We start from the raw sequence: 18676 nt of genomic DNA, 5'->3' as shown, positions 1-18676 counted from the left end.
TCAAGCATTCGGCAATCTCATGTGCACAAGGCAATCCATGTGTAATTTTGATAATGCACTTACATGAAGATGGGTCAACTCCAATATCATTTGCTCGTTTTGACTCATCAGTAATCAAATTTAACGCCTTCCTGGAAACAAAACCTCGCAACTCTCTGAACAATGCAGGCTTGAAATCATGTTCTACCACATTTAGGCTTTGTTGGAATGAAGCTTTGATTTCAATGTATTGCAACTCAATCGAAGAGTTAATTGTATTCCAAGAACTGTCAAAATCACTTTGAGATGAACCAAGCGATCTCTTTAACTTTGCATGTGCACTCTCAACTCTATATATATATATATATATATATATATATATATATATATATATATAATTAATTCATAACTTATAAATGACATTTATATTTTCTTTAAGTAAAAAACAATAATTGTAAATGTGATTTACTAATAAAACCATCAAATCAATTGGGAAAAAAAATATATTAAATGCAGGATACATTAAATTAAAACAAAAATATATTAAATGCAGGATATATTAAATTGAAACAAAATTATATTTACCTATTTGTTGTCAAATTTCCAAAGTGCATGATTTTGTCTGTCCAAGCTGCTACGAATCTCTCTTTATGTGGTGTCAACCATACATCTCTGATATACTTCAAAACTGTCGGATAATCTTTATAATCCTTATCAAGAGATTCTAAATTTCGATCATAATCAATTTCAGACGAGGAAAATACAATTGTACTCCAAGCTGACATGAAATCATCACTCTCTTTTTTGCTTTCAAACAATTTTCTTGAATTAGCAAACACATTCTTATCGATATGAAACCTACACAAGAGATTTGTAGTATCCGGAAAAACTCTTCTAATAGAATTCATTAGTGCCAAGTCTCTATCCGTTACAATTATCTTTGGCATAATATTAGGTCTCATTAGACCCTTTAACTTCTCCATCGCCCATGTATAGTTGTCCTCACGCTCTGATTCCATATAGACAAATGCTATAGAAAAAGTGAGATTTGTACATGTCACACCGACTATCTCTAGTAACGGAAAACCGTATCTATTAGTTTTGTAGGTACAATCCATAATCAACACTGATGGGAAGGCATGCAAAATATCAATGGATATAGGATATGCCCAAAACAAGTCTTTAATACAGTCGGTCAAATCGTTGCTCCTGTGTCATTCCACATATTTACACTCATGCAACTTTTTCATAAGTTGTTGCATTTGAGATCTTCCAGCCTTTTCAACAATCCTGTATTTTTGACGAGCATTGTATATCGTCTTCATTGTTGACACATTTTCTTTATTCTTTTCTTTTATGGTCATAAGTATGTTTCTTGGCCTAATCATATTTTTCGTCATGTCAAACAACACAATCTTTTCTTCTTTATTTAGTCTTGCTGCAAATGAGTGACCCTCCAAGTGTTCTGCAGGTGGATGATTATGAGACTCGCATACAACTTTCAGAAGCCAATCATCATTATTTTTTAATTTCACCCTCTGCAACATAAATGGACAACCAATCTTCTTCGTACCGGTTCCACTACGAGACATCATAGAAGTATTATTAGAAGGCTTATATGTTCCACTGCGCTCACAACCAAGTCGTAATCTAGCTTTCCTTCCACCATTTTGAGATTGAGAAGATAAGATGATGACAATGTATCCTAATCTCTTTCCAGTTTCTCTCGCCCATAAAACTAATTCTTCTTTACTATTAAAAACCTGTAACATGAGTTTAATAGTGTTATATTTGAACTAATAAATCTAATTATTATTTTTAAGTAAACTATCGACTTACATTATTAGTATAGAAGGCATTAACATAATCCAATGACTTTGTTTGATCTTGAGAATCAGCCACCTATTATCCATAAAGTAAAACAAAGAGCAGACGTAAAAATAGTAATATATATATATATATATATATATATATATATATATAAATATAATAGTGTTAACAAATGCAATTATGAAGTTTATGCTACTGTTAAGAAACTATACTTGTTCAGACTCCATTCTAAGCAGAAACAAAGCAAAGACCATAATTATTGAATTACAGAAATTACAATAAATGATTACATAGTCTAATTCTTTTTATGGAGAAAGGCGACAATATTTATGCAATAAATGCAGTCTCATGAATTTCGATCGCTTACAGTTACATCCTAAATCAAACTAAAAAAAAACTAGTGCTACTAACTCATCTTAAAAATCTTTCCATCAAGTTCAATGCACGAACAGCTACACTAGAACACTTGCCAAACACGTTAGATGATTTAAAGATAAAAAATGTGAGAACCACATCGACAGATTCACAAATAATAATGCAAGACATGATGGAAGATATACAAAGCTTTCACCTTTCATGATTCTAGTATGTATTATATTGAAACTTGAAACTCATACATAACGCCAAAATACAATAATTATACATCTAATTAACTATTATTAGTAAAATACTATTGCGGCTGCTATATTAAAGCAACATATTGTTGCACCGCCTCATCGCAATATTACCCCAATAAACCCTTGAGCACCGCCTCAAATAAAAAAAATGTGTGCAATGTTAAATTAGCAACATTCTCCATTAAAAACTCGATTGCACTAGCAAGAGAATAAGATTATAGTACGCGTTTTGTAAACTTGATTGAGACAAAAAATTATGCGTACATGTAATGCGTGTTTTCTAAACTTGATTGAGAGAAAAAATTATGTACGTACCTGTTGTATATTATCTCTGATTTCAAAATTTTCATCCAATCGTTGCATCATAGAATCCTACGAGGAAAAATTCGTGAAATTATTCAGAATTTCACGTGTTCTCATATTTTTGAGTTGGGGCTATACAGTTCTTTTTAGGGTTTATATATATATAAATGTGTTTCTTTATCAAATTATGATAGGGGCTATACGTATTTATTCTTTCAGATTTATTTAAATTAACTTGTTAAGTTAAAATTTAATTTAATTTGAAGGCTATAAAAGATAGGATAAAATAGTAAATTCTTAATTAATTATTAAGTATTAATATTTTTAAAAGGGAGCTATGAGGAGTAAAATGGGGGCTATGAATAGAATCACCCTATTTTATATTGACAAACAAGTAGCCAATTGATACAATACAGTTTTGAGCGAAGTGGGTTTTCAATTTGATAACCCACGGCCCAAAGCTAAAATGGGCCAACTCAAACTCTAGGGTTTCTTCCACAAAATCACAGTGGGAATCTATATATATCTCAGATCCCCCTTTCTCTTTCATTACCGCAGTTCTTTTGGTTAGGGTTTTTCTTTTCCCCCGAAGATTATATTTTTGCTTTTCTATTTGATATCGAAAAGAGGGATTGGCGGTGATTGGAATTTAGAGAATGTCATGCACCACTCTGATTAAGTGATGATAATTTCTCAACCCATACATGTTCTGAGCCTTAATTCCGTATCTTGATTTTTCATATCTATTTCTTGTGTTTTAGTTAATTTTATGTTTTGGAAGATTGATTAGGAGCCAAATGATGCGATCTTTCTTTTTAAAGAAAGTTCAAACCATGATGCGGACCGTACATCAGCTTAATGCTTCTGGGGATATATTTTGGTCTCTGATGGTTCCTTCCTTTTGATTCAATGCTTCTCATTTACCTATCTTTGTTTCGCGACGATTTATTGAAAATTGGGGCGAGCAATGATCCATGTTCGTATAACTCAGTATGATTCGTCGCTAGAAAAAGCTTTCGCCTTTGTTGAGATTTCGATTTCCGAAGGGTGAGCGTTGTCATATCCTATCGCCTTGGGTAGCGGGTTGCCGCCATTATCTCTTGGGATTGGCCATGAGAAAAACATTCTTTCTCAAATTTCTAATTTTGGTTTTTCCCAAATCTCCTTCTATCTATTTTGCCTCTGATGAAATCTATTATCAAATTACACCATCTTTCGGGACTGAGTTTCCCCTGCTGATATTCTGCAATTCTGAGGCTAGTTTCAAATTTATTGTATTTCTTTTTTAAATCAATGATTTTGCTCCCTTGCTGATTTCTTTTTTAATCGATTTTTTTTTTGAGTAAATTGTTTAATGGAGTACTTATTTTACACTTTCTCTGTTCTTTTTTAAATCTTACCATCTTTTTATTTAAATTATTTTTTCTGATTTTGTGATTCATTAATCTTAATGTCTATTATGATTTGTTCACCATGCATTGAAGAGGAAAACCAACGAATATTGGTCAAATTGCAGCTCGACTGATTGACCTGACCCGAACTATATATTTGAACCGGCCCTAATTATGGTATCCCCAACAATTTGACATTAATATAAGTCGCAACACGTGATTGTGTGCGCACAAATACTGTATTTTTTTTTATGTATTTATATAAAATAACGAATCCAAAATATAAGTTACAAATTTTTCAGATGGATAATTCAATAAATTTTTTATTAAGTTGTAAAAATATTCAACGAGATTAAGAAAGTTGAATGCATGATTTAATAACGAATTCATGATTTAATGCCCCAAGGACAATAAGAAAGTTGAAAAATGTGAGTAGATGAAATAAAAGGGTAGTGGTTAAGAGATTATATTACTTTTACTAATTTGTTATTAAGAAATTGCTTTTAAAAACTCATCATTTAGCTTTTGCTCTTTGGCAGATGGTCCCCTACTTTAAAGCTAAGTGGCCACAAACAGCAAACAAGAACATATTCATCCAACAAGACAATGCCAAACCCCACATAAAACCTGATGATTCGGACTTTTTAGCGGTTGCAAACACTGAAGGATTTAAAATCCAACTAGTATGTCAGTCAGCTAATTCGTCGGATACGAATGTGAATGATCTTGTGATGAGGAGTAAGGATCCCTTCAGCGCAGGACTAACAATACAGGACTATGACAACCACGAGTCAATAGCCAAGATGCGGAGAACGCGGGGACTGCGCAGCCGTAGAGCTCAGTAATCAAGTCGTGTTAAGGAAAGCGTCTGCGCAGCCTCGAGGACAAGTGATCGCCTGCACAGCCGGAACAACGCTAGCCTGCGCTGCTCAGAGGGACATTAACATTTGTAAAGCTGCAAGTTAGTTAGTAAAGAATATTCCTCCGATAATGACCTAGGCACGCACTCTAGCATGTGGAGTACGTGAATTAGAGTAGAAAGTCTAATGTACCCTTGGTCCTTGTAAACTCCTATAAATACTCATTGTAACCTTCTTCGCAAGTGAAGATATACGAAATAGAGTTTTAGAAGAGTTTTGAGTTCTCTGCAAGTTTTTCCTTTGATTCTCCGACTACACAGGTGATTTCCGACGTCTTTAACATCATTTAGATTAGGTGTTGGAGTGAGGCTTCACCATCTTGATTTTTTCAGGGCTATACAGACATTGAAAGATCAAAAACCAGCAAGTGATGTGGATGAGTTGCTAAAGAATGTGAAAGATGCCTATGATAAATACCCATTTGAGAAGCTAAACAATGTATTCCTGACTTTGCAAAGCTGTTATCACAAAATAATCAAGGCAAAGGGTGTGAATAACTATAAAATTCCCCACATGAACAAAGATAGACTCACAAGACAAGGCAGACTACCAGATTGTATTCAGGTTCAAGAAGGGCTGGTAAGGGAAAGTATAGAGTTCCTACAGTTGGAATGTGAAATTCACAACCTTGGAGATGTCATAGAAGGGCTGCATCAAATAGGGATTAATGAGTAGAATAGTACACAGGTAGTTCAGGGTTTAGAGATACAAACACCATGAACAATCATTTTGATGTGCTTGACATGTAAATCTGTTTTTGTAAGCATCTTTTGTTTGAAACAATAATTTTGATGGGTTCAAATTCATCATAGGGCAACATACACAAACACAATTGCCAGTGCATACACACAATTGGCATCATAGATACACAATTGGCAGCACATTAACACAATTGGCACCCTCAGACTACACAGGTCATCATAGGGCAACATACACAAACCTTCAGAATTGGCAGAAAAACACACATAATAGGGCAGCATACATAAATTCATCATAGGGAAACATACACAAATAAGGCATCACCAGCCATCCCCTACCACACAGAGAACAAAGAACTCATATAAGGTATCACCAGCCATCCCCACCACACAGAGAACAAAGAACACATATAAGGCATCACCAGCCTCCTCACCATGAAAAAAAACAACGACATCACCTGAGAGATAGCACAGAAGGAAAGTAGATCCCTAGGAATTGTAGGTTCGACTTCCGGAACTCCAAGAGTTCAGATTCAGGCAGATGCAAGCCCATGGCTTGCGATTCAGGCAGCATCGGCTCGGATAGAGAGAAAGGAGATGCCGCCACCTCGGATTCCAGCAACAACCACTCAGATCCAGTGAAGAGGAAGGCCGCCACCTCGGATTCCGGCAACAACCGCTACGATCTAGTGAAGGGGAAGGCCGCCGCTTCGGATTCCGACAGTAACCACTCGTAAACAGCAAAGAAGAAGGCCGCACCTTCAGATTCCGGCAGCATCGCCTCCGGCCCAGAGAGAGGGAAGGCAGCCGCTTCGGTTTTTGGCACGATCCTGTCAGGTTCACATACATCCATCTCTGAGAACAGAGTTTCTTCCACCATCGTGTCAGATTTAAGGAGAATAGAAACGTAGGCTCGCACAACGGACTCCATCGAGGAAGATGGAGTGATGCGAGAGGAAGACAAACACAAATCACAACCTTAGATCTAGGGTTTTGGGAAATTCCGCCGCCTCAGAGAGAGGGAGACGAAGAAGTGTTCGTCGAATTGAACACAAATCACAACTTTAGATCTAGGGTTTTCTGAAATACAGCCGCCTCAGAGAGAGGGAGACGAAGAGGTGTTTGTTGATTGGAGAGAGAGAGCAGAATGAACATCTAGGTTCGATAGGAACAATTTAGAACCAAGTAGGGAGGAAATAAAAAATGAGGGTGAATAAGTGGATTACTAATATCGGTATAATTAAGTTTAATTAAATAGGCTAATTATGTGGTTTGTTAATTGAGATGAATTAAATATGACAAATGGTAGTAATTTAATGAAACAAGGGAGGGTAAAAGGGTACAAAAAACAGAATAAGGCATTAAATTGTGGACAGATTTTTAAAGGCAAGTAGGACATTAAATTGTGGACGGAGGGAGTACTATCCTTTATTTTATTACTACTTTCCTTTTTAAAATAATAATATTTTTTTTACTTGGGAGCAGGGGATTAATGTGATTTGAACTCCAAATATTGATTTTTACAGGTTGAGGACGCACCACTTAAACATTTCGTTGGAGACACTTTTTAAAATAAAAATATTTAAAAACCATACAGTATTAATTAGAACCAATATAAATTTAAATACTTATAACAAATAACAAATCACTGACCCCATGTAGATCCAAATGCCTAGTACACAATTTTGTAATATTAATAAACACATGAAGACGTCAATTTAAAAATTAATAATAATTTTGAATAAATTCAATCGTATATGGTTGATTCTCTATATTTCTTATAACTTTTTACTCAATTACAAAATTTCTATTATCAAATATTGAATTGAATTTTCCTACATTTGAAAATTAAAATTTTAAAAATTTACAATAATGATTTTTTAGAATTTTGTAATATAAATAGCTTATAACCTTCTCTATTTTGTTTTCAATTTTACTAACTTTCAACATTCTTTGCAAGGCTAACTGCTGGATAATTAATCACTATACATCCCCTGTTTTTTTTTTTTTTTTTTTTTTTTTGAAAGAAAGACAAATATATTAATTCAAATCGGAACGTACAAAATATCTAATAACCATGATGGAAAATCATGTAATCGGATCATTACATCCGAAAAACAGAAAGCTCTACTCGCAAGCTCATAAGCGGCCATGTTTGCTTCGCGCCGCATGTGACAGAAGTAGTATACCTTCCCTGTTTTTAAAAGTTGAGTATTTGTAATTGTTTGTATTGACATATTAACTTATAATTACTTAATGATTAAGTTATTTAAACAAATTATTAATCAATTCAACAAAAATTAATCAAGTACTCTTATATTGATGATGTTACAAACATCCTTTTGCAACGCGGCGATTTTATATTTTCTTCCTAAAATTAATTCTAATATACAACATAAAATAGTACAATTGTACCCTATTTAGAGATGTCAATCGGGCCAGTCCATCGGATTTCGGGCCAACCCTATCGGGTTTCGGGTTAATCGGGTGCGAGCTAATCGGGCTGAGAATTTTGTCGGGTTATAAATTTTCAACCCTAACCCTAAACGTTCGGGTTTCGGGCTAGCCCATCGGGCTAGTCGGCTTAAATGCGTAAAATAAAATAATCATTTGTATTTTATTATTTTTAATGATCTAATGTATAATGTATAAAATATACATAGAAATCAAATATATAAATTATATAGCAAGCATGAAATGCAAAAATATAAGATACTGAAAAAAACATCAAGATTGCATAACATATAAAATAAGTTGGTAACAATAAAATGTTCAACTTTGTTAACGAAAAAACAATAAAATATCCAACAATAGTTTGAATTCATAGAAGCAAAGTATCTAAAAAATACAGAAAAGTGAAATGATGAGACTTTATAATATTTTGTCATTTTTTTATTTTTATATCTAAATATTTAATATTAAGTATTCGGGTTTCGGGCTAGCCCATCGGGTTAGTCGAGCCGGCCCTATAGGGTGCCGGGCTATTCGGTTACGGGCTAATCGGGTTGTAACTTTTATCGGGTTAAAAATATTCAACCCTAACCCTCTCGGATGGCGGGTTAATCGGGTCAGCCCACAGGTTTCAGGCTAGAATAATGAGCAAAAGGAGTTTATGAATCCAACCAAATGATCTGTTAAATTCGATGCAATCATGTGTTTAGGATAATGAATCTTGATTTTGACAAGTTGCAATACATTTCTTTTGGTAATCCTCAATTGTGAAGTATTAATATATAAGGGAAGTTCAAGCGCTAAGCTCATTTATATTAATATAACTAGTACGCCCGCTCGTGCGATGCACGACTAATATTAAAAGTGAGTGATATTTTAAATAAATAAATATACATATTAAATGTAAGTAAATATAATTGATATTGTGTATAAATATAAAAATCATCAAATATCAAAAGCAAGTAAATGATAATGAGTATCATTATGTATCATATAATATTCTAAGATTTACTCCTATAAATTTATACAAATCTAAATATCACCTTTAAAAATTTACTTTTAAGCTAAAGAGTTCTAAAATGAACAAATTATAATAATAGGATTAAGCCTTAACCTATGTGGCATATCTAAAATCTCACCATTTCAAAATTTACCATATATAATCTTCATCATTTATTAATTAATTAACTATTACATTCTATATAAAGATTCATTAATCATAATAAATATATATATATATATATATATATATAATAATATTAACATTACATATAATCTATTATATAATAGGATTAAGCCTTAACCTATGTGGCATATCTAAAATCTCACCATTTCAAAATTTACCATATATAATCTTCATCATTTATTAATTAATTAACTATTACATTCTATATAAAGATTCATTAATCATAATAAATATATATATATATATATATATAATAATATTAACATTACATATAATCTATTATATAATAGGATTAAGCCTTAACCTATGTGGCATATCTAAAATCACACCATTTCAAAATTTACCATATATAATCTTCATCATTTATTAATTAATTAACTATTACATTCTATATAAAGATTCATTAATCATAATAAATATAATTAATAATGAATATATATATATATATATAATAATATTAACATTACATATAATCAAAATTAATAAATTTTATTATTTATTTTTTCTAGATAAAAATTAGATTTACATGTCTGATAAGAAAAAAATTATAATCTATATACGATAAATTATTTTAATTGAATGTTAGTGATTAGATGTATATTTGTTATTAATTTTATATTTCTCAATAGCGTACATATTATATGTATATGTTGCAATATATTATATTATATGAATATATATATATATATATATATAATATTTATATTCTTAATTTTCAATAAAATTAATTTTAAATTAAGTTTGAATTGAGACATGCACATATATGTAAATTATAAACGGGTCTGGTCATTGATTTACATGTTTGCATAATAAGACACAAATTCTATAAACTGATTACTTTAAAACAAAATCTTATTTTATGTCTATCAAAATAATTAAAATTTTATTTTTATTTTTTATAAAATAAATCCATACATTTTATTTATATAGGGAAGAAAAATATATTTTTCATTTATGCAAACTTTATTTGTTTCTGTTCGTCCATTACTATAATAATAATAATAATAATAATAATAATAATAATAATAATAATAATAATAATAATAATAATAATAATAATAATAATATCTATTATATAATAGGATTAAGCCTTAACCTATGTGACATATCTAAAATCTCACCATTTCAAAATTTACCATATATAATCTTCATCATTTATTAATTAATTAACTATTACATTCTATATAAAGATTCATTAATCATAATAAATATAATTAATAATAAATGTATATATATAATAATATTAACATTACATATAATCTAAATTGATAAATTTTATTATTTATTTTTTCTAGATAAAAATTAGATTTACATGTCTGATAAGAAAAAAATTATAATCTATATACGATAAATTAGTTTAATTGAATGTTAGTGATTAGATGTATATTTGTTATTAATTTTATATTTCTCAATAGCGTACATATTATATGTATATGTTGCAATATATTATATTGTATGAATATATATATATGTATATATATATATATATATAATATTTATAGTCTTAATTTTCAATAAAATTAATTTTAAATTAAGTTTGAATTGCGACATGCACGTATATGTAAATTATAAACGGGTCCGGTCATTGATTTACATGTTTGCATAATAAGGCACAAATTCTATAAACTGATTACTTTAAAACAAAATCTTATTTTATGTCCATCAAAATAATTAAAATTTTATTTTTATTTTTTATAAAATAAATCCATACATTTTATTTATATAGGGAAGAAAAATATATTTTTCATTTCTGCAAACTTTATTTGTTTCTGTTAGTCCATTACTACAATAATAATGATAATGATAATAATAATAATAATAATAATAATAATAATAATAATAATAATAATAATAATAATAATAATAGATAAATTATGAAATTAGTAATGCATAAATGAAGAATTTAGATAAAGAACAATAGAGGATATGATATTAAAATATATTCGAAATCTTTAATCATGTATCAAATTTATAATAATCTCAATCGAGTAAAGAATTCATATAAATTACCTCATTTCACATTGAGTATTTTTATAAGATTTCACCAAAATAGAACTTATACAAGAATAAGCTCTTGCTCTCCAAATTAAAAATCTACATTTAATTGGCGGAATGATTGAGACTAATACAATTTGAATTGTTTTGTCAATTTAATTTGACCAAATTTATTTAATTAAATACATGGTCTAATTAATTTAATTTGAAAAAATAAATTGGTTTGATTAAGTAAATTATTTCTTCAATTTAATTTGATTATAAAATAATATATTTTGTATAAAATTTTAAAAATAAAATTTGGATTCAACAGAGTTTTTATGAAAATCTATCAATTAAATTACTAAATAAATTAATACAATTTGAATCCCGTGTCAACTTTCTTAAGCTACACACGAGATGATTTTCAAAACTTAGTTATGGTCTTTCAAACTTCAAATGAGATAATGTTCACGAGTCAATTTTATTGTTTCAATTTTCAGACGGAATGATGCTCGAAACTCAAGATTTGAAGATAATTAATGTTCACGAGTCCATTTTATTCTTTCAAATTTCAAACGAAATGATGCTCGAAACTCAATTATGATATTTCAAGATCCACATGAAATAATGCACAAAAAATTGTCAAGATTTTTCAAGGTGCATACAAGATGATGTTTAGAAGTTAGTTACAAATTTATGATCTTACAAGATAAAGATGATAATGAACTTTAAAGCTACACACAAGATAATTCTTGTAACTTAATTGTGGTCATTCAAAGTTCAAATGAGATGATACTCACAAGTTAAATTTGTTTTTTTAAACTACAAACGAGATGATTCTTGGAATCCAATTATAATATTTAGAATTAATAATGCATAAAAGTTTGTCAAAGATTTTTTCAAGTTCCATACAAAATGATGTTTACAAGTTAGTTATGATGCTAGAAGCTCCAAATCATACAATCTCACAAGTCAACTTTGATTTTTAAAGCTTCAGATAGTGATGTTAAAAAAACTTGACGCATAAAAGTTCATTTTTTGTATTTTAAGGTCTAGACGAGATGATACTCAAAAGTCTGATGTTCAAACGTTAGTTGTCGCCTTCCGAAATTTAGATTATGATATGATCCTACAAGGTTCAGACGAGATGATGCTCAGATGAAATAAAATTTTCAATATCGATACATTTTTCAAAATATTATTAAATAAAAATCTACATAAAAAGAATATTTATTATTCTAACAAAAGGTTAACATTTAATTGAGGAATATGATTTAAATTAATATAATTTCAACTATATTACTTTAAATTAAATAAATTTAAAAATAATTTATATAATAAGTTCAAATAATTTCCCGTCGAATTTCGACGGGTTGCGCACTAGTTTATATTAATATAACTAGTACGCCCGCTCGTGCGATGCACGACTAATATTAAAAGTGAGTGATATTTTAAATAAATAAATATACATATTAAATGTAAGTAAATATAATTGATATTGTGTATAAATATAAAAATCATCAAATATCAAAAGCAAGTAAATGATAATGAGTATCATTATGTATCATATAATATTCTAAGATTTACTCCTATAAATTTATACAAATCTAAATATCACCTTTAAAAATTTACTTTTAAGCTAAAGAGTTCTAAAATGAACAAATTATAAGTTTAATCTTTTTAGTCGCATAAATATTAAAAATGATGTCTAATAAAAATACTATAAAAATAAAATTAAATTAATAAAGAAAAGGGAATGAAATAGGGAAAAGATATAACCGTGAAATTCAAAAGAATGGATTTAGGAGAGAGAAGATGATAGATGAGAGAGGAGAGAGAAAAAGAAATAAATTTATGACTTTAAATGATATTAACTTATTTATTTTAAATTTATTTTTTGTAATTTTTACATCAAATTAAAGATCTTTTCGTTATCTTTAGTTTAACATCCATATTGAATATATTTTTATGCATTAAAATTGATGATTTTTAAAAAAGAAGCAAAATTGAAAAAGAAAGATGAAGAAAGAGAAAATTTGGTGGGAAAAAGTTTACGTTAAACTGGTGTTTTATATATTATATAGATGTCTATGGCTCCATCCTGACATCTCAATACATATATAACTACACAAGTAAAAGAAAATTAAAAACTGAGTAGTCTTTTATTCGATTATGCTCTTATTTGCCAATCAATTTATTCCAAAATTAACTCTCTCTTGAGGGGACAGTTTATATCTTTTGATTAATAAAAACTCCATGATTGTCATTTGACTTGAATTCTTTTCTTATGGTTCATATTTAGAATATTATCGAGTTTGAAAATTGAAGGCATTTTGAAAAAATAAAAAGGATTATGTACTAACAAATATATATATTTTATTTCTTAACGATAGCTGCCCTCGACTTTTCTTTGGTCAATAAATCAGACCCATTGTAGTACATTTATTTGGATGCATGTAACTTAGAATTGTACTACATTTGATTGGTATATCATCCATACATAAATATTCTATAGAAAGTTCAATAACTAATTTATACTTATCTAAATAATTTATACTAATTTATTTTACTTATTAATTAGTATAAATTATTCATAAAGGTGATCAGAGGAAGTTGAAAATCATAAAAATGCCGTGCACGTACTAACGTACGAAAAGTAAAGTATTAAGATGACTAGTTGCCTGAAAATATACTTAGTAAATTAAAATTAAAATTTCTATAGAAATTGCACCTAAGTAAAATATAAATACTAATGGATGAAGAAATTTAATGCAAATAATATTCTTAATTAAATTCTAACTGAAAATTGATGAACCTTGATTGAGATGATGCACATAATTTTTGTCTTTTTAATCCTTTTTTATTGATAACTCCAAGGAAACAATTGGTTATGAGAAGAGAAAGCAAAGTTTAAATCTGATTGCGCCATGTGCAGATTCAAAGCACGGCGGTTGCAGAATCTTTCAAGAGCTGTGCGATGAATAAACAATTTTCCAATTGGATGGAAGTTTCCGAGTTGATCCAATGTGAATGCACAGAAGCTGTTCGATGAAATGATTCTTTTTATATAAATGCCCTTGCATTTGCATGATTGCATCCCAATCCTTTCACCAAACCACATCTCACTTACATCAGCTCAATCCTATTCGACACAAAACATGGCAACTGGTGGCAACAAATACCGATCCTACTTGAGCCCAGAGGAGCTCAAGACCACCCAATGGAGAGCTGGACCTCCCGATTACGCCATAGTCGATAAGCTCTTCGAAGAAGGCAGAACCAATGTATGCAGCAGATGACAATGGCAATAGCCCTCCTCTTTTCTTACATTCAAGCTAATTAATCTCGGCCGTCTCGCAGGTTTGGCCCGCTGGATCCTTGGAAGAGTATGTTCAGAATCTTGTCAAGACATGGGAAATGGAGTTGGTGCATAAGGCCAATCCAGATGAATTCAAAACTCTTGATGCCCAAAAATTTGTCCTTGGCATCAATGGTACATTTGTTTTTCCTAAGCTTCTTCATGATACAAAATTGGTTTTGTGTATCTGTTTTATATGAATATGATGAGATTGTGTAAAAGTGAATTAGGCAGCTAATGGATGGTGCAATGCAGGGAAGAAGTTTTTCAGTTTGGAGGAAACAGGGAAGATAGGGGGAAGCTACAATGTGTTCCTGCAGACATCACTGCCACCAAAATTGAGGTTCTACGACCCTGATGAGGAGACATACGACTCATCCCAGACGGCGTTCAAGCAAGTTTTCCCTCGAGGATTCGCTCTTGAAGTGGTTCAAGTTTACTCGGGGCCGCCTGTGATTGCATACAAATATAGGCACTGGGGTTACATGGAGGGCTCTTACAAAGACTTGCCTCCAACTGGGGAGTTGATTGAGATATTTGGGATGGCCATTTTTGAGGTATCATGATCACCATTCATCTTATCATTTTTATTTGTGTTGTTGTAAGATCTAATGTTGTCTAAATTTCAAACAGTTGAATGAAGAATCCAAGGTGGTGAAGGTTGAGTTCTTCCACGACCGTGGCGAACTGCTGGCGGGCCTCATCAAGGGCAAGCCTTCTCATGAATCGGAGGGCGTTGTGACGACGCCCTCCGGCTGCCCCTTCATGGCTTGATCATGAAGAAATGATCTACTTCCTATGTTTTTTTAAAATGTTTTTGGAATATTGTTTGTATTCGAATAAATTTGTCAATGAGGATTATTAGCCTTGTATTCTTGAATTTGGAAATGTGAATCTTTCTCTTGCAAATTTTAAGTTTTCCTTCTTCATGGGATTACTACATAATTGCTATATTTACCAATGTTATATTGTTCCGATTCAATGATCAAAGTTTCTCAGGTCAGATACTTCATGCATCATTAGTTCCCCGGAGTCACAGCTCACACACATCTACACTCTTATTGGTCAAGGAGCATCATACCAACTAACCTACACTTCATTATTAATGTACCAATTTTTTATTGGACCTAAGTAACTAATGTGTCATAAACATTTGTTGGAATCGAACACTGACACCTTAAGTAGCTTGCAGTCACAGCTCCATCACTATGATATATAGAATTTAATTGATGAAACATCACCTATTTTCGTCATCACTAGTGTTATATCCCGTAGGATGCATGATGAGGATATTTTTTAGAATTTTTTATGCATAATAAAATGATTCATAGAATAATTACTTAGAAAACTAATATCAAGAGAGAAAAAAAAAAATTCTACTAAGCAATTAGCTTTACTAAAAATATAAAACAAAGTAAAAAGAAAAAACAAACATTTGATCACTGATAAATTCGAGTCCGTCAATAGTGTACAAATATATTAATGGAACAAAGTCAGTGTTCAATTTAAATTTTAGAAAAATATAAAGTATTTAGAACACATAAATAATGTCAAGTATATTGCTTAATATTAATTTTGTTTAGGGTTAATTGCAGCAAAAACCATATACTTTTTCGATTTTTGATTTTTTCCCATGACAAAAAAAATCTGAACAGAAATTCATGAATTGGAAAATTAATTGCAATTTTCCCCGCGTCCATTTTTTCCCCAAATTGAATCCGAGATGGCAATCAGATTTCCAACGTGTCATCGCCGGGAATTGAACGAGACGATGCCGTTTTAATTATAATTAAACGACGCCGTTTTATGGTTTTTTGACAATTGAATTACAAAATCTGAAGCTTAGGGTTCATCGAAGCTTAGGGTTTGTCGATTTAGGGTTCGTCGAAGCTTAGGGTTCGTCGAGCAAAATGTCCCAAAACCTAACTGGAAGCTCGAATTCAGGAGCTTTGCAACCGCTGCACAATGTGGATGTGGAATACCAGCCGTCCTTGTTGTTCATGATCATTGGAAATGGAAATGAAATGTTGGTTTGTAGATTTTAATGGCTCAAAATCTGGAAATGGAATGCCATGCTCAAAATACACAATTTGTAGATCTTAATGGCTCGAAATCTGAAAATGGAATGACACCAAAAATCTTCTCAAAATGTAGTTCTTAATGCAGAGCAAAAATCGAGTTCTTAACTTGACCATGTCTTCTCAAAAATCTGGAAATGGAATGCTCAAAAAATGATAGCCAGGCCTTGGGCTGCCAGAGCTGATTTTAGGTGAGGTGGAAAATTAAGGTAATGTGGCTGCCATGTCATGATTTTATTTTAACACTTGGAATCAATTAAGCCACGTTGGATCGGAGTTCCATCGGAGATCGGCGGAAAATGGACGCGGGGGAAAATTGCAATTAATTTTCCAATTCATGGATTTCTGTTCAGATTTTTTTTGTCATGGGAAATAACCAAAAATCAAAAAAGTATATGATTTTTGCGGCAATTACCCCTTTTGTTTGATAAGCAAATACATGAATACCATTTCGCCCAAATACATAAAAAGATCAATTTACACAATCAGAATACCTTACTTTAATGCATTTCATAGTGAAGTAATTTTTCATTTCAAAATATGTATACTAATAGCTAATTTAATTTTAATGAAGACAAAATAACATTTTGACTAAGCCTAACAAATAATTGTTGTCTAAAATATAGTATCTTAGGCAAATATAAATACTACATTCCCCCTCAAATAGAGAATATTTATTTTATCATATGGCAACGCTCTTGATATTTTTATTTTAATAAAAAAAAATATTTGAACTCATTCGGGTGTCTAAAGTTATAATATTACATGCAATTTTAATATTAATGTCTTTTGGAAAATAAGATGGCCTAATGTTGCTTATATAGCATGAATTATTATTATCAAAAAAGTCTATATTTAATAAATCTAACCAACAAAATTTGATTGTCAATCTAACCAAATAAATAAGAGTACTGAATAATGAGATTATGATTTATATTGTAATTTTAGATACATAAATATATCTTATATTAAAAACCATGTTGTTGGCCCTAGTCCTCATATTTACTACTTTATCTAGAAGTAAATACAAAAAGTACAACACCTCAAACTATTACCAATAGTTATATCCAATGAACAATTTGATGAGACTTTTGGAGAGAAAATTTTGCGACCAAATTCTTTAGTATTACCGCGCCGCATAGAATAGAAATATATATATATATATATATATAGTGTTAATATACAAGAGTAGCCACTTTCATATAGTAAAAATAAATTTTACCCACTCAAATAAAAACATAAAAAAATACCCACTTTTTGTGTCAAATGACTAAATTACCCTACTATATAAATGGGCAAACCCTAATTTTCTTTCATTCTCTCATTTCTCTCTCTCTCTACCCACTCTCTCCTCTCTCTCTCTATACACGCCCTCTCTCTTCTCTCTCTTTCTCTCGATCTTTCTCTTTCAAGCGGCGCCGCCGCATGCTCTTCACCACGTCGCCGCCTCAGCACGGCCACCGCCAACTTCGTCCTTCACCACGCCGCCGCCTCAGCGCCGATTTTTCTCTCTCTCTATCGATTTCTGCTTCCGATCGCGTCCAGCGGAGCCTGGCCTCGGTCGCGCCGCCCCGTCCTTCACCACGCCGCCGCCCTGGATCTGCATCGCCTCTGGATCTGCAGCGCCCATGCAGTCTGGAGAAGCACCAGAGACTTCGCCTTCTACCGCGCCGCCGTCTACTTCCTCCCGGCGCCGACCGCTACGAGCCGGAGGTGGCGTACAATGACCGCGCGAAGTCCGCGAAGGTCGGCGTGAAGGGAGCCTGGCCTAATTTAGTTTCCTGATTTGGTTTTTGATTTAGTTTCCTGATTTGGGGAAATCGTGCCCTAATTTGAGATGAACTTGGGGCTTTTTTAAATTTTTCTTATTTTGGGGATTTTCGATGTT

The 18676-nt window shown here is 31.3% G+C and overlaps 1 protein-coding gene and 2 non-coding genes across 3 annotated transcripts; all 3 read left to right on the top strand.

Moving 5' to 3' along the window:
* The first annotated feature begins 3362 nt into the window (after nt 1–3362).
* LOC131013741 (small nucleolar RNA Z221/R21b) lies at nt 3363–3446 on the top strand. Its single transcript, XR_009097827.1, has one exon. It is a non-coding gene; the product is annotated as a small nucleolar RNA Z221/R21b (small nucleolar RNA).
* A 459-nt stretch (nt 3447–3905) lies between these two features.
* LOC131013786 (small nucleolar RNA SNORD96 family) lies at nt 3906–3989 on the top strand. Its single transcript, XR_009097867.1, has one exon. It is a non-coding gene; the product is annotated as a small nucleolar RNA SNORD96 family (small nucleolar RNA).
* Nucleotides 3990–13800: 9811 nt separating this feature from the next.
* Nucleotides 13801–15625, top strand: LOC131011744 (pathogen-related protein-like). Its single transcript, XM_057939572.1, has 4 exons — nt 13801–14636; nt 14713–14845; nt 14966–15267; nt 15344–15625. The coding sequence occupies exons 1-4, from the start codon at nt 14424–14426 to the stop codon at nt 15482–15484; spliced, it is 789 nt and encodes a 262-aa protein (XP_057795555.1). The 5' UTR covers nt 13801–14423; the 3' UTR covers nt 15485–15625.
* Nucleotides 15626–18676: the final 3051 nt, after the last annotated feature.

The sequence above is a fragment of the Salvia miltiorrhiza genome, chromosome 2, assembly GCF_028751815.1.
Source record: "Salvia miltiorrhiza cultivar Shanhuang (shh) chromosome 2, IMPLAD_Smil_shh, whole genome shotgun sequence".
NCBI classification, from domain to species: Eukaryota; Viridiplantae; Streptophyta; class Magnoliopsida; order Lamiales; family Lamiaceae; genus Salvia; species Salvia miltiorrhiza.
This window is presented reverse-complemented; position numbering and strand designations above follow the sequence as displayed.